This window comes from Saccostrea cucullata, unplaced genomic scaffold (genome assembly GCF_032062105.1).
Source record: "Saccostrea cucullata isolate Sc308-1 unplaced genomic scaffold, CSIRO_AGI_Scuc_v1 ctg5619, whole genome shotgun sequence".
In the NCBI taxonomy this organism is placed as follows: domain Eukaryota; kingdom Metazoa; phylum Mollusca; class Bivalvia; order Ostreida; family Ostreidae; genus Saccostrea; species Saccostrea cuccullata.
In genome coordinates this window covers 30,358-43,796 of record NW_026935085.1, presented here as the reverse complement: position 1 = coordinate 43,796, position 13,439 = coordinate 30,358, and the positions used below count along the sequence as shown (strand labels likewise).

The 13,439-nt window shown below is 35.2% G+C and overlaps 1 protein-coding gene across 1 annotated transcript; it reads right to left on the bottom strand.

Annotated features, from left to right (window-relative positions):
• Positions 1-10,208: 10,208 nt before the first annotated feature.
• Positions 10,209-11,045, bottom strand: LOC134241851 (uncharacterized). The gene has a single exon (XM_062723877.1). The coding sequence runs from the start codon at positions 11,043-11,045 to the stop codon at positions 10,209-10,211; it is 837 nt and encodes a 278-aa protein (XP_062579861.1).
• Positions 11,046-13,439: the final 2,394 nt, after the last annotated feature.

Genomic DNA, 13,439 nt, shown 5'->3' with positions numbered 1-13,439 from the left:
TAGGGCCTAGTTACTGAGTATGGACAAAAACCAAAAGTGTAAAATGTAACATAAATATTTATGACATTTCCTTTTTGGGCCCTATTTTCTTATAAATCAATTTTAAAGTAATATTTTACCAAAAAATACTTTAATTTAATGTAAATAATCAAGATATAGTGACAGAATCTCTCAGTTATCTTTTATATGACCTCTGCTCAGAGGTAAGCAGCATTTTAGGTGAATTTTTCTAAGTCCTAACAAAAATACAATTTCCTCCTATTTCTTTAAAATACAGGGATTTTAAGTAAAAATAAGACTTATTTTTCTTCGTATAAGTAAACCGTACAATTTAAATTAAAAAAAAAAAAAGGTTAATGCGTATTAAAAAAAAATAAGATCCAATCAGGAGTTGCGACATGACGAAATCACTTAAGTCCTTCTTCATGTGTTGCAACTTGATTTTTCAAGTAACCAAGTACTGCGAACAATTATAAACATATTATATTTTGATTATTCCATGCATTTTCTTTTCTGTTTTAATTTAATAAGGACATAAAGTTCAAAAATTGATTTATGTTACATTTTACACTTTCTAACCCCAGAGTCATATTTTACATTTCCCTTTTTGGCTTAAATTTGTTTATTATTCAATTTATATTTCATATTAGAGGAAAATCTTCTTTTAATTAATATTAATAACCTGAAATTAGAGAAAATAATTGTCAGCTTCTCTCCAAATGACCTCTGCTCAGAGGTAAGCAGCATTTAAGGTGAAAATTTCTAAGTCCCAACAAAAATACATTTTCCTTTTATTTCTTCAGAATACAAGGAATTAAAGTAGAAATAAGATTTATTTTCCTTCGTCTAAGTAAACCGTACTAATATAAAGCAAAAAATTTCAGATTGATGCGTATTCGACAAAAATTAGAGCCAATCAGGAGTCGCGACATGTTGAAATCACTTATTTGGCCCTTTTTTAGTTGCGACATGATTTTTCGACAAACGAAGTATTGCGAACAGTTGGAATCAAGGTATATTTAATGAATTCATCACATATTTTACTTGGTTGCAGTCATAACAGTGCATAAAGTTCACAAAATACTTAAGTTACATTTTACACTTTCTAACCCCAGGTTTAACAAAATACATATATATTGTATTTTTGTAAAGAATGTATGTAAATAAAATAAAAGAGAGCTTGTATTTTCTTTATCTAAATTTACCGTAAAGGTATAAATAAAAATAATGAAGTTCTGTATGTAATCAACAGAAATAGGGACAAATCAGTTGTCGCGACATGTCGAAAGCAATTATGTCATTCTTCTGAGGTTGCGACATCATTTTCCAACTAACCAACTACTGCGAACAATTTGAAACATGATATATTATTGTACTAGAACTTTCCTTGATCAAATTAATAATATGCAAATTAGTTATCAATCAGATGCTTTCTAGTGTGTTGGCTATGTAACATTAAACGTTGTAGTGACCAAGACAAAGACGATGACTCAGCGTCTATGGGAAACTATAAATACCGGCGATTGCTGCTTCTTGTGTTTAGTCTACAGATAGCAATTGAACAGTGCAGATAGTGATAAAAAGGTAAGGAATATATTTTCATTCTTTTGACTGATTTTCCTTTGTTTAGGTAAACCGTATAATTATAAACCAAAACTTTTAAGGTTAATATTTATTTGACAAAAAAAAGACAAATTAGGAGTCACGACATCTCAAAATGACTGAGGTATCTCTTGTTCAGTTGCGACATAATTTTTTGACGTACTGAGTATTGCGATCAATTAGAATTATGCTAAATTTTGTGAATTCATAACATAATCTACTTAATGCAATCATTACAGTGCAAAATGTTTAAAAATGTTTATACTACATTTTACACTTTCAAAACCCAGGGTTATGCATTTACTTTTTTTTTGTATTTCTAAAAAAATACAGTTAATTAAAGTAAAATCAGGGTTTTGTTTTCTTTGTCTAAGTTAACCGTACAAATATAATGTGTTATAATTTAAATCTATACGTATTCGATGAAATATATGGGAAAAATAATGTCGCGACATGTTAAAAACACTTAATGCATTAATTTTTTGTTGCGACTTGATATTTTGACAAACTTAGTGTTGCAAACAATTTAAAACATGTTATATTTTTAAAATACAATAAGAAACATGGTATTTCCTGTTCTCTCTACACATATTTATTATTTGAGACTCTAAATAATGTGTTATTTTTTAAAAAATAATTTGATATCCCAATGATTTAAATATTAAGGTTTAAACTTGTTCTTTCCTGTTAAATATTTCATTATAAGAGGAATCCATATCAATAAAAAATGCACTAGAGCATTGAACGGTCAAAATGTATAAATTTTAATAATTTTGTTCTAACCCCAGGGTTAGAAAGTGTAAAATGTAACATAAACTTTGAAGTCATATATCAGATTTATTTCAAGTAAAAATCAATAATTTTTACCAATAAACAATATAAAAATATTTATTTATAACTTTTAAATACTTAAATGATTTTAATTTAGGAATTAAAAACAGAAAAATATTTGGTAAATAATTGTGTAAAATGTAACATAAGTGAGTACTATCTCAGCTAATAATAAAAATAGAAAGCTGAAACCCAGAGGGTTAGAAATCTTGAAACAGAATAAATTCGAGTTGAAATAATCAATAAAATCAAAGAGATCGATTTTTAACCCTCAAAAATACTTATGTTACAATTACACTATTTATGTTACACTTTACACAAGTTATGTTACAATTTACACAAGTTATGTTACAATTTACACTTTTGAAAAGTTATGTTACAAAAAGTGTAAAGTTATGTTACATTTTACACCAAGACGCGAACCCTAGCCCCCTAACTAACCCTAACCCTACCCCAGCCCGCTTACACTGTGTTTACACTGTATATAGTTTTTTTTTACTATACGCTGCTACTACGATTCACAACGTTGCTACTACGATTTTTTGGCAGCGATTCAAAAGAATGTCATTATGACGTCACGCATTCATTCACAGTCTAAAGCTCAGCCTAGCCTAACCAGTTTGAACCGGTTTTAGTGAAAACAAGAACACACACACAATACAGATTAGAACACAGATTTTATTCAAGTGAAAATATACATACAATTACATTTTCTGTTTCTTCTGGGCCTTCTCACTGGTCTGGGGTAGTTTCCTTTTGGTTTCCCTAGGTTTTCTTTCTATGTCTTTTACCGATACATAGCATGGCTCCATCTGTTTCTTACTCTCTCCTGATCCGCCTTGGGTCCCTTCTTTTTTCTGGTCAATGTTTCCTCCTTCTTCTCTCATTTTTGTCTCTTTCCCCGTGAATGACTTTGTGATTGGTGATAATAATCCACTAATATAACAAAATCCGCTGCTGTTATGACATTTCGGTTTTTCCGTTTTGTTTTCGAGAGCACTCACCTTGCTGTTCAATTTATTCACCTTGTCATCCACATCATTCATCTTGGTGTTCATTTGATTTAGTTTGTTATCCAGAGCAGATAGCATGTTCACAATTCCGTCCAAAGTGGTGTTTAAAATGCTCATATCTTCTTTATTCATGTCTTCAGGAAAATTAACCATGTCCAAATTCAAATCCAATTCCACGGCATCCTTTATTAACTCTGTCATGGGAGCTCCTTCATATCCTTCAGGTGTTACATAATACTGGGAATTTTCTGAAGTATTCATCATTGCTTTCTTTTTTTCACCTGTGTTCCTTGCTCACGCAGAATGATCATCAAATTTTACAGTTTTTTAGTTTATATACCTGCTATGAGCCGTGTGCACCTTTTTACCTGGGCTTTATATACCTGTTACATCCTCTGTAAAGGACCGTGTGCCAAAACTTAGGGACCGTGTGCACCGTTAACCTGCGTTTTCTATACCTGTTGCATCACCTGTAAGGGGTTCGTGTGCATCAATACGTTTTACCTACCTGGGCTATAAAAAATGAGAATAAAAAATAATAATAATAATTTTTTTTTACTGTGATAATACATAGATGCAATGGAAAGAAAAAAAGTATGTATTCAATACCTTGGAAATTTCACACAGGGTTAAGAAAAAAAAATCAGTGACTTTTTTAAATACCAAAAACCTCAATCAAAAAATCTATGAATGACTAGACCCCACCCCCTTGGATGCAATGAATATCATATATAAAATACTATTTTGGAGGAGAATTCGACAGTTAGAAGCATTGTTAGTTTTTAACAAATAAAACAAAAAAATCTTGTAATACTACATCACTGTTATGTTTATTGTATGACGTCATAGATACACTCGGGTTCGGCCTTTCCCCCCTCAATTTTGCTTTCTCACTGTGATGGGCGTGTTTACCAAATGGGGTGATTTTCTTTTAGCCAATCACATTTGATCACATGATTGGTTTTTCCATGTTTCGCACGCGATTCCAGTATCGTCTGCTATTGTAAATAAATACAGCCCCTCCCTGGTTTCAGTATCATTCCTTCGTGGCTGATTGACTTGAAAGAAAAAAGAAGTAAGAAGAAGAATAAGATGTCCCAACAATTCCATGAAGTATACCGGCTCATACCGGGGATTGCCATCGAAACAGTTGTTATTGTTAGGCGCCTGGACACAGGAGAGGAGCTGTCCCGATACAACTTTTTTCAGGCGCAAGTAAATACTGAGCTACAAAACAGAAGCAGGAGTCGGAGGGCACACCCTTACCGAAGGAGGTCAAGAAGCAGACGTGGAAGAGCAGCTTCAAGATCACCCCCTCCTCCACAGCCTCCCAGACCCGCTGTTCCGACCCCCCAGGTACAGGCTAGGAACGAGGCCCGCATTCCCACCTGGGGCTTCCGTGTCCCCATGCAGGAGATAATGTGTAGCTTATGTTTGGCAGAGGGGGAGCTAAACAACTTTTGTTGCTCCAGATGCGTCCAAAGACCGGCGTGCCTGCTTTGCGCCGCCCGCATAATCGAGCAGAGGATGCCTTGCCCCCTCTGCCGGAACCAAATCCGTCTCCCCGTTCCTCTCTCCAGGAGAGCAGAATTAACCCCCCTGAGGATGATTCATCAGATGATGAGGACATAAGACAGCTAGTCCAGGATATCCTGGCCGCCTAGAGAGCCACCAGAAACTAAAACTTGATAAAAAAAAAAAAAAAAAAAAAAAAAAAAAACAAAAAAAAAAAAAAAAAAAAAAAAAAGTGTTTTATACTCAACGGCCGTTTTCACGGCCACCAAATTTTTCGAAAAGATGCCTACTTAAACAGTTGAAAAACGAAACGAATTGTGTATGTCTTAGAAAAAAAAAATTCTTTTTTTCTAAAGATACAATCGTTTCTTTGACTGTTATTTTGAGAAAAAAAGAATTTTTTTTTCTAAGACATACACAATTCGTTTCGTTTTTCAACTGTTTAAGTAGGCATCTTTTCGAAAAATTTGGTGGCCGTGAAAACGGCCGTTGAGTATAAAACACTTTTTGTTTTTTTTTTTTTGGTTTTGTAGTTTTTTTTTTTTTTTGTTTTTTTTTATCAAGGTGGGATCAGGTGGCTCTCTAGGCGGCCAGGATATCCTGGACTAGCTGTCCTATGTTCTCATCATCTGATGAATCATCCTCAGGGGGGTTAATTCTGCTCTCCTGGAGAGAGGAACGGGGAGACGGATTTGGTTCCGGCAGAGGGGGCAAGGCATCCTCTGCTCGATTATGCGGGCGGCGCAAAGCAGGCACGCCGGTCTTTGGACGCATCTGGAGCAACAAAAGTTGTTTAGCTCCCCCTCTGCCAAACATAAGCTACACATTATCTCCTGCATGGGGACACGGAAGCCCCAGGTGGGAATGCGGGCCTCGTTCCTAGCCTGTACCTGGGGGGTCGGAACAGCGGGTCTGGGAGGCTGTGGAGGAGGGGGTGATCTTGAAGCTGCTCTTCCACGTCTGCTTCTTGACCTCCTTCGGTAAGGGTGTGCCCTCCGACTCCTGCTTCTGTTTTGTAGCTCAGTATTTACTTGCGCCTGAAAAAAGTTGTATCGGGACAGCTCCTCTCCTGTGTCCAGGCGCCTAACAATAACAACTGTTTCGATGGCAATCCCCGGTATGAGCCGGTATACTTCATGGAATTGTTGGGACATCTTATTCTTCTTCTTACTTCTTTCAAGTCAATCAGCCACGAAGGAATGATACTGAAACCAGGGAGGGGCTGTATTTATTTACAATAGCAGACGATACTGGAATCGCGTGCGAAACATGGAAAAACCAATCATGTGATCAAATGTGATTGGCTAAAAGAAAATCACCCCATTTGGTAAACACGCCCATCACAGTGAGAAAGCAAAATTGAAGGGGGGAAAGGCCGAACCCGAGTGTATCCATGACGTCATACAATAACATAACAGTGATATTTACATGATTTTTATTTTATTTGTTAAAAACTAACAATGCTTCTAACTGTCGAATTCTCCTCCGAAATCGTATTTTATATATGATATTCATTGCATCCAAGGGGGTGGGGTCTAGTCATTCATAGATTTTTTGATTGAGGTTTTTGGTATTTAAAAAAGTCACAGATTTTTTTTTCTTAACCCTGTGTGAAATTTCCAAGGTATTGAATACATACTTTTTTTCTTTCCATTGCATCTATGTATTATCACAGTAAAAAAAATATTATTATTATTTTTTATTCTCATTTTTTATAGCCCACGTAGGTAAAACGTATTGATGCACACGAACCCCTTACAGGTGATGCAACAGGTATAGAAAACGCAGGTTAAAGGTGCACACGGTCCCTAAGTTTTGGCACACGGTCCTTTACAGAGGATGTAACATGTATATAAAGCCCAGGTAAAAAGGTGCACACGGCTCATAGCAGGTATATAAACTAAAAAACTGTAAAATTTGATGATCATTCTGCGTGAGCAAGGAACACAGGTGAAAAAAAGAAAGCAATGATGAATACTTCAGAAAATTCCCAGTATTATGTAACACCTGAAGGATATGAAGGAGCTCCCATGACAGAGTTAATAAAGGATGCCGTGGAATTGGATTTGAATTTGGACATGGTTAATTTTCCTGAGGACATAAATAAAGAAGATATGAGCATTTTAAATACCACTTTGGACGGAATTGTGAACATGCTATCTGCTCTGGATAACAAACTAAATCAAATGAACACCAAGATGAATGATGTGGATGACAAGGTGAATAAATTGAACAGCAAGGTGAGTGCTCTTGAAAACAAAATGGAAAAACCGAAATGTCATAACAGCAGTGGATTTTGTTATATTAGTGGATTATTATCACCAATCACAAAGTCATTCACGGGGAAAGAGACAAAAATGAGAGAAGAAGGAGGAAACATTGACCAGAAAAAAGAAGGGACCCAAGGCGGATCAGGAGAGAGTAAGAAACAGATGGGGCCATGCTATGTATCGGTAAAAGACATAGAAAGAAAACCTAGGGAAACCAAAAGGAAACTACCCCAGACCAGTGAGAAGGCCCAGAAGAAACAGAAAATGTAATTGTATGTATATTTTCACTTGAATAAAATCTGTGTTCTAATCTGTATTGTGTGTGTGTTCTTGTTTTCACTAAAACCGGTTCAAACTGGTTAGGCTAGGCTGAGCTTTAGACTGTGAATGAATGCGTGACGTCATAATGACATTCTTTTGAATCGCTGCCAAAAAATCGTAGTAGCAACGTTGTGAATCGTAGTAGCAGCGTATAGTAAAAAAAAACTATATACAGTGTAAACACAGTGTAAGCGGGCTGGGGTAGGGTTAGGGTTAGTTAGGGTTAGTTAGGGGGCTAGGGTTAGGGTTAGGGTTAGGGTTAGGGGGCTAGGGGTTAGGGTTAGCACTCCACTCAGTTGACCCATTTTTGAACCTCATTTGCATAAAAAGTGCACTCAGTTGACCTCGCCGGCTAGACCCCTTATACTACTGGTGACAAAGGATCGCCTTGCCTACAACCCCTCTGAATGTTAATTCTATCAGAAAGGTTACCACCTTGGTTTATTGCAGATGTAATATCTGTATTAAAAAGGGATACCCACTTCTTGATTGAGGGTCCAAAGTTAAAAAAGTTAAGTTCGCCTTGTATAAAGTTCCATGAAAGTGTATCAAAGGCTTTTTCAAAGTCAATAAGTAGTAATAATCCAGGTATATTTTCTTCCTCAGTGTAATGCATAATGTCATAAACTAACCTGGTGTTTTCTCTTATATATCTATTAGAGATGAAGCCTGTTTGATCTTCATTAATTATTCTATCTAAATAGCATTTTACTCTGTTTGCAATGGATCCAGATGCAATTTTATATATCGTATTTAGTAAAGTAATAGGTCGCCAATTCTTTAAGAATTTTCTAGGTTTATCACCTTTTGGTAACAAGGTAATGATACCATGTTTTTGTGTAATAGATAGACTGTTGTGCTTATATCCATAATTAATAGATCTGACTACAAAAACCCCAATATATTTCCAAAACATCTTGAAGAATTCTGCAGAGAAACCATCTGAGCCAGGGGATTTATTTGATTTCATTTTGTAAAGTGTAGAAGAAGCTTCTTCCATAGTAATTTCGCCTTCTATAGATTCTGATTCTTTATATGAAAGCTTAGGAATTTCTTTATTTCTTAACTCTTAACTATCTGTACTTTTTTTATATAACTGTTCATAAAAACATTTTGCTTCTCTTAAAATTTCTGTTTGGTCATAAATAACATTTCCATTATCATCTTCTAATCTTGGTATTATCTTGCTTGTAAAGTTTCTTGATTCTAATGAACAAAAGTACTTTGATGGTTTTTCACCTTCCTCCATCCATTTTGCTCTACTTCTGATATATGAACCCTGTAGCTTATGTTTTCGAATATTTTCTAATTCTTGCTTATTACTAAATAATTCATCAATATTATTTTCAGAAATATTTTCTTCCAATATCCTGATATTTTCTATCAATTCTTTCTCCTTATTTTCCTTTTTCTTTTTTATGTAAGTTGCATAGGATATAGTTTTTCCCCTTATTTCAAAGAGCAGGGTTTCAAGAAATAATTGATCATTTATAGTGAAGGAAATGTCTGAATCAATAATATTATTTAAGTTATCCATATTGTATACTGGAATTGCATACTGTTTTTTAACATTTAAGATAACATTTTTAATGCATTCCAAATAATTTTCATCATATAGTAAAGAATTATTAAACTTCCATAAACCCCTTCCTTTCTTAAAATCATTAAAAGCAATAGACAGTGATATTATGGAGTGATCTGATCTGTAGCTAGATTCTATAGTGCATTTTTCTAACCCTGACAAGAGTGACTCAGATATTAAAAAGAAATCTAAACGACTTTGTTTCAGTTTTTCTTCTCCAAGAGTATCTACGAACATTTTCGTGTAATTGTCGAAAAGGGTCAATATAAGAAAAATTTTCTATTATTTCTAAAATCTTGTCTCTTGCCTTTGGATTATTAATCGATTTATAATTGTAATAATCTAAGTCTGGGTTTATAACTAGATTAAAATCCCCACACCAGATAATATGACTACAATGCATATCATCGATATGATTTTGAATGTTTTCATAAAAGAGTGGTGTGTCAATATTAGGACCATAAATAGTGCATAACAATACATCATGGCCCTCTTTACATGCTTTAAGTAAAAAATAGTTTCCATCAATATCACCCTTTTCTGCAATAGGTTTAAAATCAAAGTTATTATTAAGAAGAATTGCGACTCCTCTGGAGTTTGTAGTATATGAACTAAAAAAGCACTGGTATCCCCACAAATTTCTTACTTCATTTTCTATATCACAGGAGAAGTGTGTATCTTGCAAGCAATAAATATTATATTTCAACGATCTTAAATAATTAAAAACATCTTTGCATTTTGCAATATCGCCTAAACCTTGGCAATTTACGGATATAATTTTAACCATTTGGTATAATTATTGTGCAAAAACTGTTTGATACCCAACGGAACGATGAAGGTGAACTCATGATTTAAATATGTAGCGATTCAGAAAAGAAGAGAAGATAGAGCAAAGAAGAGAAAAGCAGTAAAAAAGATCAGACAATGATATTCAACGATAAAAAAAGTTCCACGAAAATACAAGTTGACTACCGTGATAAAGTGAGTCACTGTTTGGAATGTCAAAAATAAACACATATGACACCGGAAATACATTTTACAGCACTAAAATCAGTTGAGGTACGGACGGATATTTTAGTCCCGGATCTTATTTACCTTGTGTGCAATATCATCAAGAATGTCAAACTTCACTCGTTTTTTCTTCACCTCTCCGTAAACCGACCCATAGAAGTACCATGCCGATGAAACACCCTCACAGTCCGACAGGCGCGCGATCAACTCGCCGTTCTCCTTGGTAACGTCATCGCCTAGTCGAATGTTACCGGGGGCTGCCTTCACTTTTGACCGCTTTCGCATTATATGGGCCTTTTTGTCGTTATTTGTCATTTTCATGAGAATGGGTTTTGGTCCTTTACCCTTGGATCCAGGTATCCTGTGGCATGCCACAATGTCACATTCGTTAACCTCTACATCCGCTTTCTCCTTCAATACAGATTTCACGACCTCTATAATATCCTCGTCTTCTGTTTCCTGGACACCGTAAACTTTAATATTGTTTTTTCTGCTGTATTGTTCATTATAGTTAGCTTTCACTGTGGCAAAAGTAGCAAGATCGTTCAGCTGATCCATTTCCTTTTTCAGTTCTCTATTGTTTTTGTTAGTTTCCGACAGTTTTTCTTTTAGAGTTTCGTTTTCCATTGTTAATCTATCGACGTCTTTTGTCAGGTTATCGATTCTTTTATTTAACAGCGTTTCTCTTTTTTCTGCATTTGCTTCATGAATCTTCAGAAGTCCCTTCACTATATTAGTCACCATTGATTCTAAATCGCACGTTTTCACCGTTTGTTGCAAGCATTCTTTAATTTCAAGTAGATCAGCTTTTAATGACCCTATTGTCAAGTCATCTGTTATTTCAACCGTTTCATTTCTTTCAGATTTACTTTTTTCTGACCCTTTCTTAGTACCAGGCATGTTTTTGTTTTTATTTGGATGTAGCGTCAACAAAGTCTTTCACAAGGGAAAACAGCATGAAAACAGCACGAACAAATCGAGGTGTTTAAAGATCGTAGTAAACAGTACTCACGACTGTGTAGACTGTGTAGAATCTCCTTTCTTTAAAAAACACAGATAGATCGTTTCAAATATTTTTTTTTCACAGTGTAAAGGTTCCTCTTAAGTTATTTTAGCACACTGTTAGGAAATCCTTAGTCACAATAGTCATTAATTCACTAAATATCTCCAAACTCGCGCTCACCGAAAAAACACCTCTTACCTCACGAGCGCCATCTTGCTTTTTTCAAAAGGCTGAAACAGCACGGGCTCTACTCAAGTTAGCAGAAGAGGAGGCAGCCCTTCGAAAGAAGTTATCCCAGCTTGAAGAACAAGATGAAATAGACCAGGCGACTATAAAAGCCTCCGCGGCAAGAGGAAGAGCAGATTATCAGGCTGATATGGACCTACTCGCCGCCAAGAAAACAGCAGCAGCGCTTGACACAGAAGCTAAAGTCTTGGAGCAAGACTCATCCCTTACCGACTTAAGCGAATATGATATTCCAAGCGTAAAGGAGGATCCACAAACAAGGACCACTGAATACGTTTCGAATTTGTGCCGGCACTTCTGACATTTCTAAATTTCTGTTGAGGAAAGAACTTTTGATAAAAAGACTTTATCGGTTTAGTGATAAACCAGAATCTTATTTTGTCTGGAAGTCAAGTTTTCAGAAGAAGATGACACTATGTTTTCCTGGGAAATTCTAATGCAGGATATTTTCTGAGAGTTTCAAATCCACAATACATTTATTAAGTGTTGCTTGTATGTCGTCCATGGGCGTACATTTGATGTGGACATCTGATTAGGCTTGGGGTTTATGGTAGCCTAAAGGCCCACATAGGCGAAGCCCTGCTTTTTAGTTCACCTGAGCCGCAGGCATTAATATTAATACGAAGAAATTCAATTTTTAGTACAACCTTATCAAATTAAACCAACTTTAAGATCGGAACAACCCCAATTTTTATCAGAATAGTCAACTGAAAATAACTCGAGTGAGACTCGGATATCGACATGGCTGTGGTTGATGAATGATTTGTAATGATTATGTCGTCCCGAAAGAAGTCCAAACAGAAATGGTCACCAAATGCAGGGTTTGAAAGACTTACTCACCCTATAGAGTTGATGGAACCAAACTTGAACTTTAGGCTACCCCTAGAAGTGACTTTTTTGGAGAGGAGGCCCAGAATCTAGGGGAACCAAGAAAAGACTTTTTTGGACTGATATTGAAGGAAATCACCAAGGAAGAAAATAAGATATTTGTAGAGGAGAAGGAAGGACAATGTGTGTTTTCCGAGTACGAACATGTAATTGAGAAGAGATGGTTCTACGCTGCAGATCTCATCTGTGGTATGTTAAGTTTTAGTGAGCTTTTCTGATTGAAATGTCTCTGTCGTTAATGTTATAAACATCGTCTTCTGCAGAACCACTGGGCAAAATGTCAAACTTGCCACAAAGTATCATTTAGTAAAGTAATATTTTAATTAAGGACCACGCCCTCTTTCAAGGTGAAATAATTCAGAAATAGTGAAAATTTGGTGGTATCTATCATGTCTATTAAATATCTTCTTCTCAAGAACCACTGTGTCAAAAATAAATGAAACTTCTATGCAAGCTTCTTCGCAATTAGTGTAGATTCAAATTTGTTCAAATCATAACCTCTAGGATTAAAGTGGGGCCAAAATAGACGATCAAATCTTTACACGGAAATATATGTGAACAAATCCTTCAAAATATTCTCAAGAACAGCAGAGGCATGTTTAATCACATTGATCATGTCGATATGAAAGTTTCTTAAGTAAGGCTGGGACAATGCAACTTTTTCTATATCGATAGGTATCACAATATTCTTTTTTTGTATTGCAATAAAAAAATCATTTTTGTTCACAAGTAAGAATAATTAGATGTATAGAAAGATGTATATGTATAGATAAGAAGATGTATATCTGTTGTAAAACGAAATTAACACAAGTCATGAAGTGAAGTTAATTCTAATATATTTCATATTTATATTTAGCTAAGGCCTAACAAATATGTTTGTTTCCTGTCACATTCCCAAAAAAATCAAGGGTGGGAAGGGGGGATTTTTTTGCTTATGGAAGGGGTCAAACATCCCTGGACTGATTTAACCAGGTGTCATATTTACAGCAGACTCCCGGCATGGACGTAGAGCGGCAGAAAACAGAACTTCAAATAGCTGTTGGGAAAATGCTTGATGTTACAAAATTGATAAAATGCTTGATGTTACAAAATTGATATCTTTATATTTCAGTTAAATGTTGACTAGTTTAATATATTTTATATATCATAATTTTTAT

Excerpts from the sequence above, each read along its gene's own strand:
- LOC134241851 (XM_062723877.1), bottom strand. The coding sequence starts at position 11,045 with ATGCCTGGTACTAAGAAAGGGTCAGAAAAAAGTAAATCTGAAAGAAAT.